The following is a 17,151-nucleotide window of genomic DNA, read 5'->3' on the forward strand; positions in this document are numbered from 1 at the left end:
TTATCTATTTCATCTGGTATTTACATCCATATAATCAATTTTAGACATTAACTATTTACTTCCTACGTGAGATAGGATTTTAGCTCACTTACTCCGCCTTTCCCTTCTTACATCCTCCCAATATCGTTAAATCACAATTTTTTATTAAATCCATAGTCAACATTCACATTATCATGACTATGAAAATATTGTTCACTGTAGTCAAATGATTTCCTTTAACTATTTTATTTTTTCTTTTAAAAATATCTTTAGGGACTTCTCCAGTGGCACAGTGGTTAAGATTCTGCGCTCCCAATGCAGGGGGTCCGGGTTCGATCCCTGGTCAGGGAACTAGATCCCACATGCATGCCACAACTAAGAGTTCACATTGCCACAACTAAGGAGCCAGTGAGCCACAACTAAGACCCAGCACAACCAAATAAATAAATAAATATTTTAAATATATATATCTTTAAAGAAATCTTTAATAAATCTGCAACACCTCTCAATACAGTTTTCCTATGAGACCTGTCAGATAATAGGTCAGTTCTTTTTCTCCCCCTGAAGACATCCCTTTTGGATCCTTCTGATCTCCTGCTTCAATCAAGACTTAAGTTGCTCTTTAAGCTCACTTAACTGCCAATATCCTGAGATTTCCCTTTGCTGTCATCCTAGGAATTTGATTTGCTTGTCTTCTGTGTTAGGTCCCAAGTTTCCTGAATCTCAGACCTTGTTCCTGTTTCTTGTTTCTTATTTCATCTTTGTGGTACATATCCTCCAGCAGTTTCCCTATGCATCAATTTCCTCAGCCTTTCTGGACTCCTGCTGGCCTAACTGGCTTATTTCCCATCAGTAGCTCTGTGGGTACTTCGGTTTGAACTTTCGCCTCTCTGCTTAGTCATTTAGTCTGCTTTTCACAGTCATCTATTTGGGTTTAAAGTTACAGATGTCTTAGTTTCATTGAAGATAGAGACTATTTCTCTTTCTTATTTATCTTTTAATTTGGGGTCGGTTTTTAAGAGGCAAGGAGAGAAGAAAAATTTTTTTGCCTTCCTGAAACCAGAAGTCTTCATTACTTTCTAAGATAAAGTAGGAGACTTTGAAGTGCTATGATTCCCACATGCTTTATTCCCACACTCACACCTTCACTTTTGAGAAGCTCTGAATCAAACATTCCTAACAATAATATTGCAAAGGTAGAAAGTAACAAATGTTTTTTAGAAATCAAATATTTACTTACGTTTGAAAGATGTTTCAATATAATAATATAAAAATCTAGATGGCAAAAGTATCAGAATTCATTTGTTGGGCTGTGGAGGTAATAAACAGAGGTTTAAGTATGTTTAAGTATGTTTTCAGTGTTTTCTAGTACTCACGTAATCTTTTACGTGCACATTTTCTCTTGCTCAAGTTCATTTTTAAAGGTATTTAATCATGTGAACTCTGAGTCTGAGCCTCCTCTCACTGGGATTAGCTTCTACTTTCTATGCCTGCCATTGCCACTAAACTTTTGTGGAGTCCTCCCAGAGCCTCAGTGCTTAGTTTTATATCTTTTCGCATCCACAAGCCTCTTCCATGAGAGACCTCCTTATCTTCCAGTGTTGTATAGGAGCAGGTGCAGATCTCTATCACTTGCTGAATGCAGCACTACTCACTTCCCTTAACAAAACCTCTAAATATTGTCACATTCCTTCAAGAGCCTATGGTTCCATATACAGTCTCACATTGCTTTCTCATGTAAGACAATATTTCATTTTGTTAGTTATTATTGCTAGAAGGGTTTTATTCATAGTATTTGGCTCTTGTATGAGACTTTAACAAGGGAAGCTCTAGATTGTAAGATATATGTAAGGAATAATATTTAGACTAATAGAGGACAATGAGGTACTCATTCTGTAGATTACACCACTAACATATTTTATATAGTTCTCTTCAAATACAGCTCATAGGTTGCAAAGTGGTCAAAAAATATTTTGAAGGATATTAAAGAGTGCTAATGTTAGTTATAATTTCTCAGAAAATTTAATATCAATTGCAGAAGTCATTTAGAAAAAGGTATGTTTCAAAACTAAATACTGTTCTCTATGAGTCTTGCCAATGTACATATTTTCATTGATATATGATGAAAAAGTAGCCACTCCATAAGCTGAAGAAACTTTTAAGTCACATAAAATAATGTGTCCTTATGTTGAGTAGTATAGGTTAAGCGCCTTCAGAGAGAGTTGATCTAAGTGTCAGAACTCTAAGGTAGATGACCTACGTTGTCTGTCAGTCCTATGACTTTTTTCATTTACATGCGACAATATATTACAACAGCATGCCACCCAAACCTATATTGGTTTTTAGAAATACAGGATAAGTAATGACTCTCCAGCTTGCTTACCTCTAATATATGATGCTTTACAGTTTCGTGTCCATTGTCATTTCTTTCTTGAACCAGCTGTATGAGGTAATGCGGGCAGGAATTATTTTCTTCCATTTACAGAGGAGGAAACTGAGAAAGGAAGCTAAATGGGGTACTGTGAATTACCCAAGGTCAAACAACTAATAAATGTCAAAGCTTTGACTCTAAGCCGTGTGCTTTTTCCATATCTCCTTTCCTCAAAAAAAAAAAAATATATATATATATATATATATATACATATATATAGTATTTTCTAGAGATGATAATTTAAGCATTTTCAGGTGTATCTGGATAATATTTTATTATGGGTAGCATAACTAAATTGCAACAAAGCCTATTTTTCTTTAAAAAAATTTTAACCTTATCCCTTTACAGAATAAGCATATATTGTTGTTTCTTGCATGTCTTAAAGTATTAACTGTCTTTTTTTCTTTTAATAGAAAAATATTAATTTCTACCTTTTTCCTGGGCTCTTATCTTGACAAATTATTTTCATAATTTAAAAGAAACACTAAGATCTACTGCTTCGTACTGACAGATGTTTTTGCATTATTATTATCTAAAGCCTTTATTCAGAATTGCTTGAATGTTACTGTGTTACCAATAAACTATTCTGGGCTAGCAGCTAAATTATTTTAACCACTTGAGGTTGAATATGTTGAGAGCAAGAGATGCTTGATTTGAGGGGAATACATTTTGTTCTTTTTTTTATATTTGAAATTTTTAGGCTGTTTATTTCAACACTGACAATTTATGACACAAAGTATAACAGGTTTCTCTGCAAAAAGTGTCTTATTCAAAGCAACCTTCAAGCATATGTGAGATAAGCTATATTATTCTTACTATGTCTGTTACTATGTCTTGATTCTTATTTCTTGGTAGATTACTGTGGTCAGCTCCTAGTGTAGTGTAACAAGGAGAGTAAGTAACAATTGAAAACCATTTCGAGTGTGTGTGTGTGTGTTTGTGTGTGTGTGTGTTTATTTAAGTCTAAAAGGGAGCCTGGCTTCTTAGCTCTTGGCAGAAACCCATTTTTCCCCATTTAAAACAATATATATACTATATTTGGTTAACTTGGTGTTTCAGAAATTTTGAAAATATGCCAGATGAAATAAAACCAGCTATATTCCTTTTATCTAGCTAACTTATTTCATATACAAGCTCTTATGCTGAATTTAGAACTCTAACCATTGGAATTTATATTGTGATACCCTGATAAAAGTGTTTACACTGTGAAGATATGGAGCAATAAATGTCTAATGCACAGTCTCTGTCTTCCAGATTTGGTTTGCTATAAATGTTTACATTTTAGGTTCTGTACCTTGGCTAAATATAAAACTGTTCTTCTTGAATGTTTGCTAGACAAATGTGTTTATTTTTCTGAGGCAAAGTTTTCTTAATATTTTTAATTAGTAAGTTTAGCTGATCATTTGTTCTTAGTCTTATTACCAGGCTTGAACTTTTGTCATAAAACTTACATACAAGAAAATAGGGGCTACCCTGGTGGCACAGTGGTTGAGAGTCCACCTGCTGATGCAGGGGACGTGGGTTCATGCCCCGGTCCAGGAGGATCCCACATGCCGTGGAGCGGCTGGGCCCATGAGCCATGGCCGCTGAGCCTGTGTGTCCGGAGCCTGTGCTCCGCAACGGGAGAGACCACAACAGTGACAGGCCTGCATACCGCAAAAAAAATAAATAATAATAAATAAATAAAGCTTACATACAAGAAAATAAAAGTATATTCTGCCTATATTGATTGCTTTTAGGAGAGCATTTATTACTGAAATCATAATACATATGTATACGAATTGGGACAAATTCCACCGTCTTTCATATGAGGCAGTAGTAAAGAGATGCATTTATAGTTCCAGCTCATATTTATCACACCATTTATTTCTTCAGAAGCTACTTGTAAAACTTGTAAAAGGCTACTCTTGTACAGAGCTATTTAAAGCCAGCACTGTTGGGTTTGACTAAGTGGAAAAAATAATACTCAAAATTGTGACTTAAATTTTTTGTTGACATATACAGTATGATCCTTTTGGTTATTTTATATATACTACTGCTATCAGTAGTATACTACTTATACTGTCTCCAATAAAACTGAGTCATTGGAGGACTTAAGGAACTTACTATTTGATCTCAAGCATTTTGTAATGTTAAAATCAGAATCCAAACCCACATAACTTCTGCTTGAATGCTATATGGGTATTTTAACATAATTCCCTAAGTCCCACTTCAGTCTTGATTATCTATCTTTGCTATTCAGGATCTCATCTCTACTTATATCAGGTTAGCCTGTGATGCAGAGATATTTTCAGCTGTCTAGAAACTACCATATTAAGGGTGTTTTTCATTTTGTATGAATGTTGAACTCCAGTTATGAAAAAATGTTCTGTGAATCAGTGTAGCATCTGAACCAGTGGGTTACAAACACAAGCTGCTACAGGAGTTAAATAGATTATTTAAATGAGTGAGCTAGTTGAGAGTTGGCATGGGCCTTCAGTTTGCAACCTCTGATAAAATAGTTTGCCTTCTCTCTGCTGTTCACATACTCCTCCAAAATTACACATACACTAATTTATTGGGGATGGGGAGCAAGTGGTTTAAACTCCTTCCAGAGTATACACTTAAATGTAGCTTTCTAATTTGGGAAAGCCTTGTAAAATGTATTTGAAAAGTAATATTAACTGGTTTAAAAGATCATCTTTCCAAACCACACTTGAGCTCACTTTATGGTGTTTACTTTCTGTCAAAACTTAGAAAAACCATTCACAGTTAACTTCCATAACATAAAATGTCTGTCTCATTAGGCATTAAAGAAGCATTGGTCAACAGGTATAATGCTATTAGACTGTATAGCTAATGTGAATGTGGACATGACCTCCCAAATAGATCAAAGACTAATCTCTTTGACAGTTACAAGATGGCAGAGCTTGCCATGGGCCTTTTGCTGCTGCACATTGAAACTATTTGTTTGGAAAGCATGCCTGAGGGATGAGAGTCTGTTTATAAGGATGAGCAGGTAAAAGTAAAATGTTGTCTTTTGACATTTCAACTAATCTCTTCTAGCCTTTGGTTTACTTAACATTTAAGCTATTTGCTGGCAGGAGAAACTGGCTTTTTCACATATGCTTTATGTCATTTTAAATTGGGCATTGATTTTCGTACCTGATAATTCCTAAGTGTACAATGAAATAGATTCTGATGTCGTTAAAAAGAGGTGTACTGTCTTTCTACCTTTTCCAAACCCTTAGTTTTGCTTTCCCTAATTAAATGTGTTCACCCAAAGACAATTTTTTAATTTATTTTTAAAAATCTGCTTCTTTATATAATAAAAAATATTTCAAAGTTAGCCTTTATATATATTTACTTTCAAAAGTTTTTTCTTTACTTTTTACCTAAAATAATTTCCCTAGGTAAAATATTGGCAGTAATTTAAAGGCCATTTGGATTGTAAAAAATTATTTGAAAATTTTCAAGAAGTTGAAATAATGTAGTCATACATAAAAGTTAATTCATTTTAATGAAAAATAAAAGACCAAGGAGAATTTTGTTTATTTAATCTAATATTTGCTATATTACCTCTAAATATTTCAATTATAACTAATATTTCCTAAAGCAACTGTTGTCATAGGCAGAGTGATCATTATAAAGTATTTGTTTCAACATGGTATAGTAAATTTTGAAAATCCTTAAGCTATTATGTCTGGCAAAGGATAAATGCAAATTTGGGGGAGGGGAAATAATGTTAATATAGATAAATGCTTAGTTACATTTTGAGAGATGGTAGGAAATGTATAGTTGGATAGAATTTTTAAGTATTCTTATCTCTAAATATTATAATATACTTTATTGCTGAATTGTCAAATTATTTTTTTAATATTACCTAATATTTCCTATGGTGCCATATTATTCACTATACTACTTTAAAAAGCATATTCTATGATGCTTACAGGAAAGTTTGCTTTATATTCAAGTTATAAAGTTTTAATTTAGAAATTTTACAGGTTCTTTTGAGGGGATATAAAATAAAATGTCTTATATACCAATTTGAAAGCTACTTGTCAGAAGTGTACATATATATATATATATATATATGTCAGAAGGTTAATAGTATACAGTGTTTTGAAGAGATTTTGTTTTCTCTTAAGTAGTTTTACAACTTCTTAAAACTGTAAATTGTTAATTTATCTTGAAAGTCTGAAATTTTTTCAAGAAAATAACTTTATACCTTTGATTAGGCTTATATTACAAAAATATACTATTTGATAAATACTTGCCCAGAAATACCACATAGGGGATCTTTAAAAGCTGACTGACTGAAAAGAACAATTCCTACTGTTTCACATTGGATTAACTAGTTGCTAGGAATTATAGTCAGTTTGTGAACTTACAATGCTAGCAGTTTGTTATGTGAATAAATTGTTGTGATTAAATTTGAGAACCATCTTTTATTTTAATTAGATTTTAATACTCATTCCATTTTTAAATAGGAGAAAGCCACAATAGAATTGAGTTACCTAAGATCTCACTCAGAGAAGCTGTAGGGTGTCCTGACTCTTGGGTTTTTACTCTTAAGAGAGCAAGCTCTGGAGAGAGACAGACTAGATTCAAATCCCAGCTTTACTACTTACATACTGGGTCACCTTCCACATGTTACTTAATTTTTTAAAACTTATTTTTCTAATCTGTAAAGTGAGGTAACAGTACCAACTTTTTAAGATTGTTATGAGGATTAAATGAGATAATAATACCTATTAAGCACTGCACTGTGCATGGAATGTTATAGCAGCTTGACAGATATTGTTATCATTTATTATTAAGATCTTTGATTCCCTACTTTTCCAATTTTGACTTTCTGATTAGCTAACTCATTATCAATTTCTATTCTTGGTTTAGAAATTTTTTTTTAATTTTTTATTTATTTATGGCTGTGTTGAGTCTTCGTTTCTGTGTGTGGGCTTTCTCTAGTTGTGGCAAGCGTGTGCCACCCTTCATCACAGTGCGCCAGTGCGCGGGCCTCTTACTATCGCGGCCTCTATTGTTGTGGAACACAGGCTCCAGACGCGCAGGCTCAGTAATTGTGGCTCACGGGCCCAGTTGCTCTGCGGCATGTGGGATCTTCCCAGACCAGGGCTCGAACCCGTGTCCCCTGCACTGGCAGACAGATTCTCAACCACTGCGCCATCAGGGAAGCCCTAGAAATTATTTCTTTAACATGGCATGAGCCAAGTTTATCTTCTTCCTTCAACATACTTTTCTTTTTGTCTTCTCTTGGTGGGTTACTGGATTCCTTCTCTCAGTGGCTGGAAACTTTGGAGTCATTTTTGACTTTTCCCCCTTTAATAAACCCACATCTACTTTGTCACTTAAGTTCTGTAACTCCACAATGTGTTATGAACTGGGTCTCTTTTCCATTCCCTTTGACTTTCCAGGTAAGGCCCTCATTACTCTCGTATCAAATTCATAACATGTCTTCATTTCTCAACTCCTCTTATTTTTATACACTGTAATCAAAGTTAATATTTTAGCACTTATATTTACTTGATGGCCATTTGTACTCAATCGTTTCTGTTCTTGTAATCTCTTGCTGGGCAGAAAATATTTTTAACTTGTCTTTGTATTCCTAGTGCATATCACAGATACCTTACACACAGCCAAAACTATAAACATTGAATGGAATTAGTATTTTTTTAAGTTATCAAATATTTCTTCTTTTCATTATATCAATTTTTATACTTTAAATGCATATTTTTAATGTTTCTACAGCATTCTTTTTTATTTAGTTTCTTTTTTTAAGCTTTATTGAGGCATAATTGACTATAGCATTCTTGAGAGCAGCTTAAAAAACTCACTTTTTTCATTCAGTTAGTATATGAAAAATGTGAAATCATAATACGTAATTTTCTTGCCCTCAAAACTTGCATTTTCTAACACAACATTGTAAATTAACTATACTTCAGTAAAAAAAGAAGGAACTTTTATACAAGAGAGCTTTTTACAGGAAAAAGCTCATTAACTTATATATTTGAATAGGTCAATCTGATCTGTGTATACCATACATTCTGACCTTGTATAAAAGTAGTTCACTTTTGAGATGATGTAATTTTAAAGATTTTTATGAAGACCAGATGAAGGCTGGGTATGTGGTACCCTTTGGTGTGACATTTCTTTTAATAGGAATGTAGTTTTATGCCCTGTAATTAATTATGAGTCTTTTTGAAAGGGATATGATTATAATATCAAATTCAAGGACTAGATAGCAAAATTTATTATGATTTCTGTTCCAGAAAAGAAGCAGAAGTTTAATTTAACACAGTCTCTGTGTGTTATTACCTAGATAGAAAATGAACGTACATTCGGTCACTCGGAAAAGTGAGAAATTCTTGATGTCCTTTAACAGTGGAGCATTTGAGTCAATAAATATTGTATCAAATGCATTAGTACTGTTTCAACTCTGATTTTTAAATTTGTTTAGATCATCATTGACTGCTTTTTATTTATTTATTTAATTTTTGGCTGTGTTGGGTCTTCATTGCTGTGCATGGGCTTTCTCTAGTTGCGGCGAGCAGGGGCTACTCTTCGTTGCGGTCCGTGGGCTTCTCATTGCAGTGGCTTCTCTTGTTGCAGAGCACGGGATCTAAGCATGCGGGCTTCAGTAGTTGTGGCTTATGGGCCCTAGGGCGCAGGTTCAGTAGTTGTGATGCATGGGCTTAGTCACTCTGAGGCATGTGGGATCTTCCCGGACCAGGGCTTGAACATGTGTCCCCTGCATTGGCAGGTGGATTCTTAACCACTGTGCCACCAGGGAAGTCCCTCTGACTGCTTTTTTATGCTTTGATTCTTTTACACCAACCAGTGTCTTTGGTGTGTATGAAGTTATTTTGCTCCGATTGATGTGTTTCATTATTTCTATTGATCTGTCTTAAGATTTACTGACTAATTCTTCTGCCTTCTCCAATATGCTGTTAAATCCATCCAATGAATTTTTTTTAAGTTATTGTATTTTGCAGTTGTAGAATTTCTATTTGGGTCTTTTTTATATTTCCGTTTCTCTGATGAGATTCTCCAAATTTCAGTCGTTAAAACATATGTTTTTAAGTTATTTAAATATATTTATAACAGCTACTTTAAAGTCTTTGTCAACTAATTCCAATAGCTGAGCCCTTTCTAGATTGGTTTCTATTGACTGCCTGTTTTTCCTTGATTATGGATCATCTTTCTAGTAATTTCTATTGTATAGAAATTATACAATTTCTATTGTATAGAAACAAAAACATATTTTTGTTTTTGTAGGCAGTTCAATTAGTAGGTGATCATCTTGAACTTATATGGACACGATTTGACAGTATATTAGGGGAGATCTGGGAAAAGCTCAAAGTACGGTCTTTAAATTCTGTTTCCCCTGTGGTTCTTGTTAGAGTTTGGTTTAAGTCTTTTGAGGGGCTAGTTTAAAATTGGTATTGCTCTATATTGTGGTCCTTATTCCTAACATGACACCTGGCCATTTGTATGTGTGTGTTTTACTTGATTTTTTATTTAAAATATATATCTTGGCTAAATTTCTATGTCAAAACATATAGATCTGTTTCTTTCTATATAATAGCCCAATATTTATCTCAGAATAATTGTAGTATATTTCATTGTACTTGATGTACATTTAGATTGTTTCTTAATTTACTTCAATACAAAGATGCAATGAGTATTCTCGTACATATTATCTATCTGTACTTGTTGGAAAATATAAATACATTTGGTAAATATTTGTCAGTATTCTACAGACAAAAACAATGGAAATATTAAATTTGCATTTCTTGGTTTACTAGTAAAGTTGAGCATCTTTTCATGTGGGTTACCAGCCATTTATCATTCAATTTGATGACTTGCTTTCTCACAGATTATTTACTTTTAGTAGTTAGATTTTGTAAACATTGATTGTGTATGAGTTCATTGTATATTAGTTAACAGAACTTTTTCTCCAGGTTTTCATTTGGCTTTCAATGTTATTTATGGTATTTTGAGGCCATGAAAGGTTTTTACTAGGGAAATAAGAGGTCCATCTTTCCAAAACCAGAATCAAGGCCAGCAGAAAGTTTGCCACAACACTGTATGGACTTCTTCCCCCCCCCACCCCAATTTCTTTGAGATATAATTGACAAATAAAAATTCTGTATATTTAAGGTGTAAATTGTGGTGACAATATATAGTCAAATTACCGTAATCAGGTTAATTAACACAACCATCACCTCACATAGTTAACCATTTTTTCAGCATATGATGAGAACACTTAAGGTCGTAGCATAGTTCAAGTATACAATACATTACTGTTGAGTATAGTTACCATGCTATACATTCAAATCCCAGAACTTACTCATCTTGTAACCAAAAGTCACTGATAATTTATACTCTTTAACCAGTATCTCCCCATTTCCTCCACCCCTCACCTACTGCCAACCACCATTCTACTCTTGGGTTCAATGTGTTTAACAGTTTTAGATGCCACGTATAAGTGAGGTCATGGCTATGTTTCTCTGTCTGGCCTATTTCACTTAGTATAATATACTCCAGGTTCATCCATGTGGTTGCAAATGGCAGGATTTCCTTTTTATGCCTGAATAATATTCCCTTATATATACGCGCGTGTGTGTGTGTGTGTGTGTGTGTATGTGTATATATATTTTACATTTACTTTGCCCGTTCATTCATTCATCAATAACATGTTGTTTTCATGTCTTGCCAATGTGAAGAATGTTGTAATGAACATGAGACTGCACACATCTCTTCAAGACAGTGATTTTATTTCTTTTAGATATATACCCAGCAGTGGGATTGCTGGATTATATGGTAGTTCTATTTTTAATTCTTTGGGGAACGTCCATACCATTTTCCATAATGGCTATACCAATTTTACGTTCCCACCAACAGCGTATAAGTGTTCCTTTTACTCCATACCCTTGCCGACACTTGTCATCTCGTCTTTTTTTTTTTTTTTTTTTTTTGCGGTACGCGGGCCTCTTACTGTCGCGGCCTCTTCCGTTGCGGAGCACAGGCTCCAGACGCGCAGGCTCAGCGGCCATGGCTCACGGGCCCAGCTGCTCCGCGGCATGTGGGATCTTCCCAGACCGGAGCACGAACCTGTGTCCCCTGTACTGGCAGGCAGACTCTCAACCACTGCCACCAGGGAAGCCCCTCTTGTCTTTTTGATAATAGCCATCCTAACAAGTATTAGGTGATATCTCATTTTTGTTTTAATTTGCATTTCCCTGATGATTAGTGATGTTAAACACCTTTTCATATACCCATCGGCCACTTGTATGTCTTCTTTGAAAAAATGTCTATTCAGGACTTCTGCTTATTTTTTAATCAGGTTTTCTTCTGTGTTTTCCTTTTTTTTTTTTTTTTTGTGGGGCGGGGTGTTGGTTTTGCATGAGTTCCTTATATATTTTAGATATAAACCTCTTATCAGATTATGGTTCTCCTGTTCCATAGGTTGTCTTTTCATTTTGTTGATTGTTTCTTTTTCTGTGCAGAAGTGTTTTAGTTTAATGTAGTCCCACTTGTTTATTTTTGCTTTTGTTCCCTGTGCTTTTGGTGTCATATCCAAAAAATCATTGCTGAGACCAAGGAGCTTTTTCCTGTTTTCTTCTAGGAGTGTTATGGTCTCAGAGTATACATTTAAATCTTTAATTCATTTAGAGTTGATTTTTATATATGGTATAAGATAAGGATCCAGTTTCATTCTTTGGCATGCAGATATCCAGTTTTCCCACACCATTCCTAAAGAGACTGTCTTTCCCCATTGTCTATTCTTGGTGCCCTTGTCAAAGATCAGTTAACCATATATGCATGGGTTTATTTCGAATTCTCTCTTCTGTTCCATTGGCCTGAGTGTCTGATTTTATGCCAGTACCGTACTGTTTTGATTACTAAAGTTTTATAATATAGTTTGAAATCAGGAAATGTGTTGCCTCCAGCTTTGTTCTTCCTTAACATTGCTTTGGCTATTCGGGATCTTTTGTGGTTCCATACAAATTTTAGAATTCTTTTTTCTATTTCTGTAAAAAATGTCACTTGAGGCTTCCCTGGTGGCGCAGTGGTTGAGAGTCCACCTGCTGATGCAGGGGACATGGGTTCGTGCCCCGGTCCAGGAAGATCCCACATGCCGTGGAGCGGCTGGGCCCGTGAGCCATGGCTGCTGAGCCTGCGTGTCTGGAGCCTGTGCTCCGCAACGGGAGAGGCCACAACAGTGAGAGGCCCGTGTACCGCCAAAAAAAAAAAAAAATGTCTCTTGGATTTTGATAGAGATTTTACTGGATCTGTAGATCACTTTGGGTAATAAGGACATTTTAACGATACTAATTATTCCAATCCATAAACAGGATCTTTCCTGTTTTATTTGTGTTTCTTCAATTTCTTTCATCAGTGTTTTATAGTTTTTAGTGTAAAGATTTTCACCTCCTTAGTTAAATTTATTCTAAAGTGTTTTATTCTTTTTGATGCTATCGTAAATGGGATTGTTTTCCTAATTTCTTGGATAGGTTGTTGTTAGTGTGTAGGAACACAACTGATTTTTGTATCCTGCAACCTTACTGAATTTTATTAATTCTAAGAGTTTTTTGGTGGATCTTTAGGCTTTTCCACATATAAGATCATGTATCTGCAAACAGACAATTTTAGTTCTTCTTCTCTGTTTTGGATGCCTTTTATTACTTTTTCTTCCCTAATTGCTCTGGCTAAGACTTTTAATAACTTGTTGAATAGAAGTGGTAAGAGTGGGCACCTCTGTCTCATTCCTGACCTTAGAGGAAAAGCTTTTAGCTTTTCACTATTAAGTGTGATGTTTCTGTGGGCTTGTCTATATGGCCTTTAGTATATGGAAGTATGTTTCCTCTATGCCTAATTTTTGAGAATTTTTATCACGAAAGGATGTTGAATTTTGTCAAGTGCTTTTTCTGCGTCTATTGAGATAATGTGATTTTTATCCTTCATTTTGTTATAGTGGTGTGTCACATTTATTGATTTATGTATGTTAAACCAATGTGTATTTCAGGGATAAATCACCCTTGATCGTGGTGTATGATCCTTTTACTGTGCTATTGAATTCAGTTTTGTTGTTGTTGTTGTTACTGAGGATTTTTGCCACTATGTTTATCAGGATGTTGGCCTGTAATTTTCTCTTCTTAAAGTCCCTACATGCCTTTGTTATGAGAATAATGCTGACCTCTTAAAACGAGTTTGGAAGTGTTCCCTCCCCTTCAGTATTTCAGAAGCATTTGAGAAGAACTGGTGTTAATTCTTCCTTAAATGCTTAGTAGAGTTTCAGTCTCACCAATGAAGTTATCTGGTCCTGAGCTTTTCTTCGTTTGGGAGGTTTTTGATTACTGCGTTAATGTCCTTACTTGTTATAGGTCTGTTCAGATTTTTTATATCTTTATGATTATTCTTGGTAGGTTGATTTTTTTCTAGGAATTTATCCATTTCTTCTAAGTTATCCTTTTTTTTCACATATAATTGTTCATAGTAGTCTCTTAGGATTCATTGTATTTCTGTAGTATCAGCTGTAATCTATGCTTTCATTTGTAATTTTATTTGAGTCCTTTTTTTTTGCTTAATTAATTAGCAAAAGTATATCAGTTTTATTTATCTTTAAAAAAACAACTCTTAGTTTCATTGATTTTTTGTTGTCGTTTTTTCTGGTCTGTTTCATATATTTTTGCTCTCATCTTAGTAGTTTCCTTCCTTCTGCTGAGATTAGTTTGTTCTTTTTTCTAGTTTCTTAAGATGTAAAGTTATGTTGTTTATCTGAGATCTTTGTTTTTTCTTCATGTCGGCATTTTTTGCTATAAACTTCTCTCTTAGAACTGCTATTGTTACATCCCATAGTTTTGGTTTGTTGTGTTTCCATTTTCATTTGTATTGAGATAATTTTTAAAAATTATTTATTTTTGGCTGCATCGGGTCTTAGTTGTGGCACGTGGGATCTTCCTTGCGGCATGTGGGATCTTTCATTGCAGCATGCGGTCTCTTCATTGCGGCACTTGCGCTTCTCTCTCTAGTTGCAGTGCGTGGGCTCCAGAGCACATGGGCTCAGTAGTTGCAGCATGGGCTCTCTAGTTGCGGTGTGCATACTCAGTAGTTGCAGCACGTGGGCTTAGTTGCCCTGTGGTATGTGGGATCTTAGTTCCCCAACCAGGGATTGAACCCGTGTCACCTGCATTGGAAGGTGGATTCTCAACCACTGGACCGCCAGGGATGTCCCTCAAGATGCTATTTTATTTCTCTCTTGATTTCTTCTTTGACCCATTGGTTGTTCAGGTGCATGTTCTTCAATTTCCACGTATTTGTGACTATTTCAGTTTTCCTTATGTTATTAATTTCTAATTTCTTACCATTGTGGTTGGAAAAGATACTTGATGTAATTTCAGTCTTAAATTTGTTAAGACTTATTTTGTGGTCCGACATATAATCTATCTTGGAGAATGTTCCATGTGCACTTGAGAAGAATGTATATTCTATGCTGTAGATTTAAACTAAATCATAACAATAATTAACATTAAATGTAAATGGACTAAACATCCCAATTAAAAAGCAGAGATTATCAGGCTGGATAAACATAAAATAATGAACTATTTTGGAATGAATTCCAAAATCATTATGCTAAATGAAAAAAAAACAGAGACAAATGATTACATACTGTATAATAACATTTACATAGAATTCTAAAAAAGGCAAAACAGAAAGTAGACCATTGGTTGACAGGGTCAACAATAAAGGAAATTGCCTGAAGAGGGATAGGAAGGAGTTTTTAGGTAGTGAAAATATTCTAAATTATGATTGTGGTGGTGGTTACATGACTATACATTTATTAAAATTTATCTACATGTACATTGAAAGTTTGTGAATTTTGTCATATATAAATTATTTCTCAATAAAACTGATTGCTATCACACAGCTACTTAACTAAGTTCATGTAGGCATTTAGGAAATGTAAAGATGAATAGAAATGTTTTAAATGAACTGAAAAATGTTTAGTACTGAAAAACAAATCTTTCTACCCTAATTAAATGATACTCAAAATGTTAGAAGTTAATGAGTTTTTAAATGACCTTTAATTACCTACTATCTTTTTTTAATATATTTTTAAATTATTAGGTTGAACTAAAGCGACAATATAATGACCAGCATTCAAAATTAAGAGGTCTTTTACCAGGTCGTCAGTGGTATGAAATTCAAGCATACAGGGCCTTAAACCAGGCCCTAGGTAGGTAAGTGGAGTGAAATTTAATGTAATATTACTGTAATATTATCTCTGACCAGGACTGTTTGTAGAGCTAGTCTTGCTACTTTATTCCTTATAGTAAATTTGATGGAATTTTATTTCACTAGAACCCTGGGAACTGGTATATATTCAGTGATAGATGTCAGGAGTGAAAGTTGAAAGAGTCAATGGAATAATTGAAACCCAAAATAAAACTCAATATTTGCTAAAGGTTAAAGATTTATGATTGGTCAGTGAGCGTACAACAGAGTGCTCAGTAAACATTTATAGAAGCTCACCACCAAACAATAAAATTTTATCTTGTGAACATCAGAACCTAAATGATGATTTTATGGGTAAAAAGCAAACCATTTAAGAAGAGTTAAAACAAACTGTGTTCATGGTACTAAAGAATTCACACCAACTAACAGTAAAATTTAATTATAATACTCTTTTTTCTAAAGATTCTGGTCCATTAAGATTTGTGCTTTGTGGAACTAGTTTTTAAATCACCATTTTATACCATAATTTCACAGGACATCAACACTTTAAATTTATAAATACTATAATTATTAGATTATTTATAGTCTAATTTAACACTTTATGTTCTCTATGAAATTATAATTAGTTTAACCATGTAATAGTTTTTTCCTGTGAAGCTGTACAAATAAAATTCAGATAATTCAAATAGAAGAACACAGATTAAGAGTAAAGTCATGAAAATATGGCCATTTGACACGTTTTCCGATCAGCCAGAAGACCCACAGCTAACCATTATCTGCCCTAACCAATCTAGAAATTGGACTTTTCTCAAGTGTCCTGTTTACTCACATTAACTCATTTAAACATAAGCAGACCAGCTTGCATTTGAGTTCAGATTTACCTATGCTGATGACATGACTGCAACAGCTGGATTTAAGTCCCAGAACACATCACCCACTCCCCTCCCCATCATTTCAGAATGATATTCTGCACTTGTTTCTCTTCAAACTGAGTGATTCAGTTCTATGTTTAACCTACTGCCCTTCTCTGCCTAGAAATCCCACTGGTACTTGGCATCAGGTTTCACTGGAAATTGTTCTTGAAGCATTTCATCTACTTACTTTGTCTCTCCCTGTTGATTGACCTGTTTGTTTTATTTTAATATTCAGCAAATAGTTTCTAGGGGAGCCTTAATGTTTGTTTTACAATTCTTGCCTTTTAGTCAGTAGGCTTAATTTCAGGAAAATAAATATTTTTACCTCAGTTGATTTTTTCTCTTAATATAAGCAATGCCTTGGATTTTAAGAAACGATTTGAAGCGAAAGTACATTTGTATCCTATTTTGTCATTTATAAACCTTTTCTACATATATTAAACAGGTTGTGAAAGATGAAATTACTTGTCTAATGTTACATAGCTACTAAATGCACCTTCGTGTCTTGACACCACCTACATTTAAAACCTTAAGACTTGGTTTTTCATCCTTATGCCAACCTGTATCCACTAAAATTCTCACTATTAAATA

The 17,151-nt window shown here is 34.2% G+C and overlaps 1 protein-coding gene across 1 annotated transcript in view; it reads left to right on the forward strand.

Annotated features, from left to right (window-relative positions):
* Window positions 1-17,151, forward strand: part of BRIP1 (BRCA1 interacting helicase 1) — a 204,216-nt gene that overhangs the window by 163,477 nt on the left and 23,588 nt on the right. Inside the window, exon 16 of the mRNA XM_060135882.1 lies at window positions 15,539-15,651. Coding sequence (XP_059991865.1) covers window positions 15,539-15,651 — 113 coding nt within the window. The remainder of the gene's footprint in view (window positions 1-15,538; window positions 15,652-17,151) is intronic.

The sequence above is a fragment of the Lagenorhynchus albirostris genome, chromosome 20, assembly GCF_949774975.1.
Source record: "Lagenorhynchus albirostris chromosome 20, mLagAlb1.1, whole genome shotgun sequence".
Classification (NCBI taxonomy): Eukaryota; Metazoa; Chordata; class Mammalia; order Artiodactyla; family Delphinidae; genus Lagenorhynchus; species Lagenorhynchus albirostris.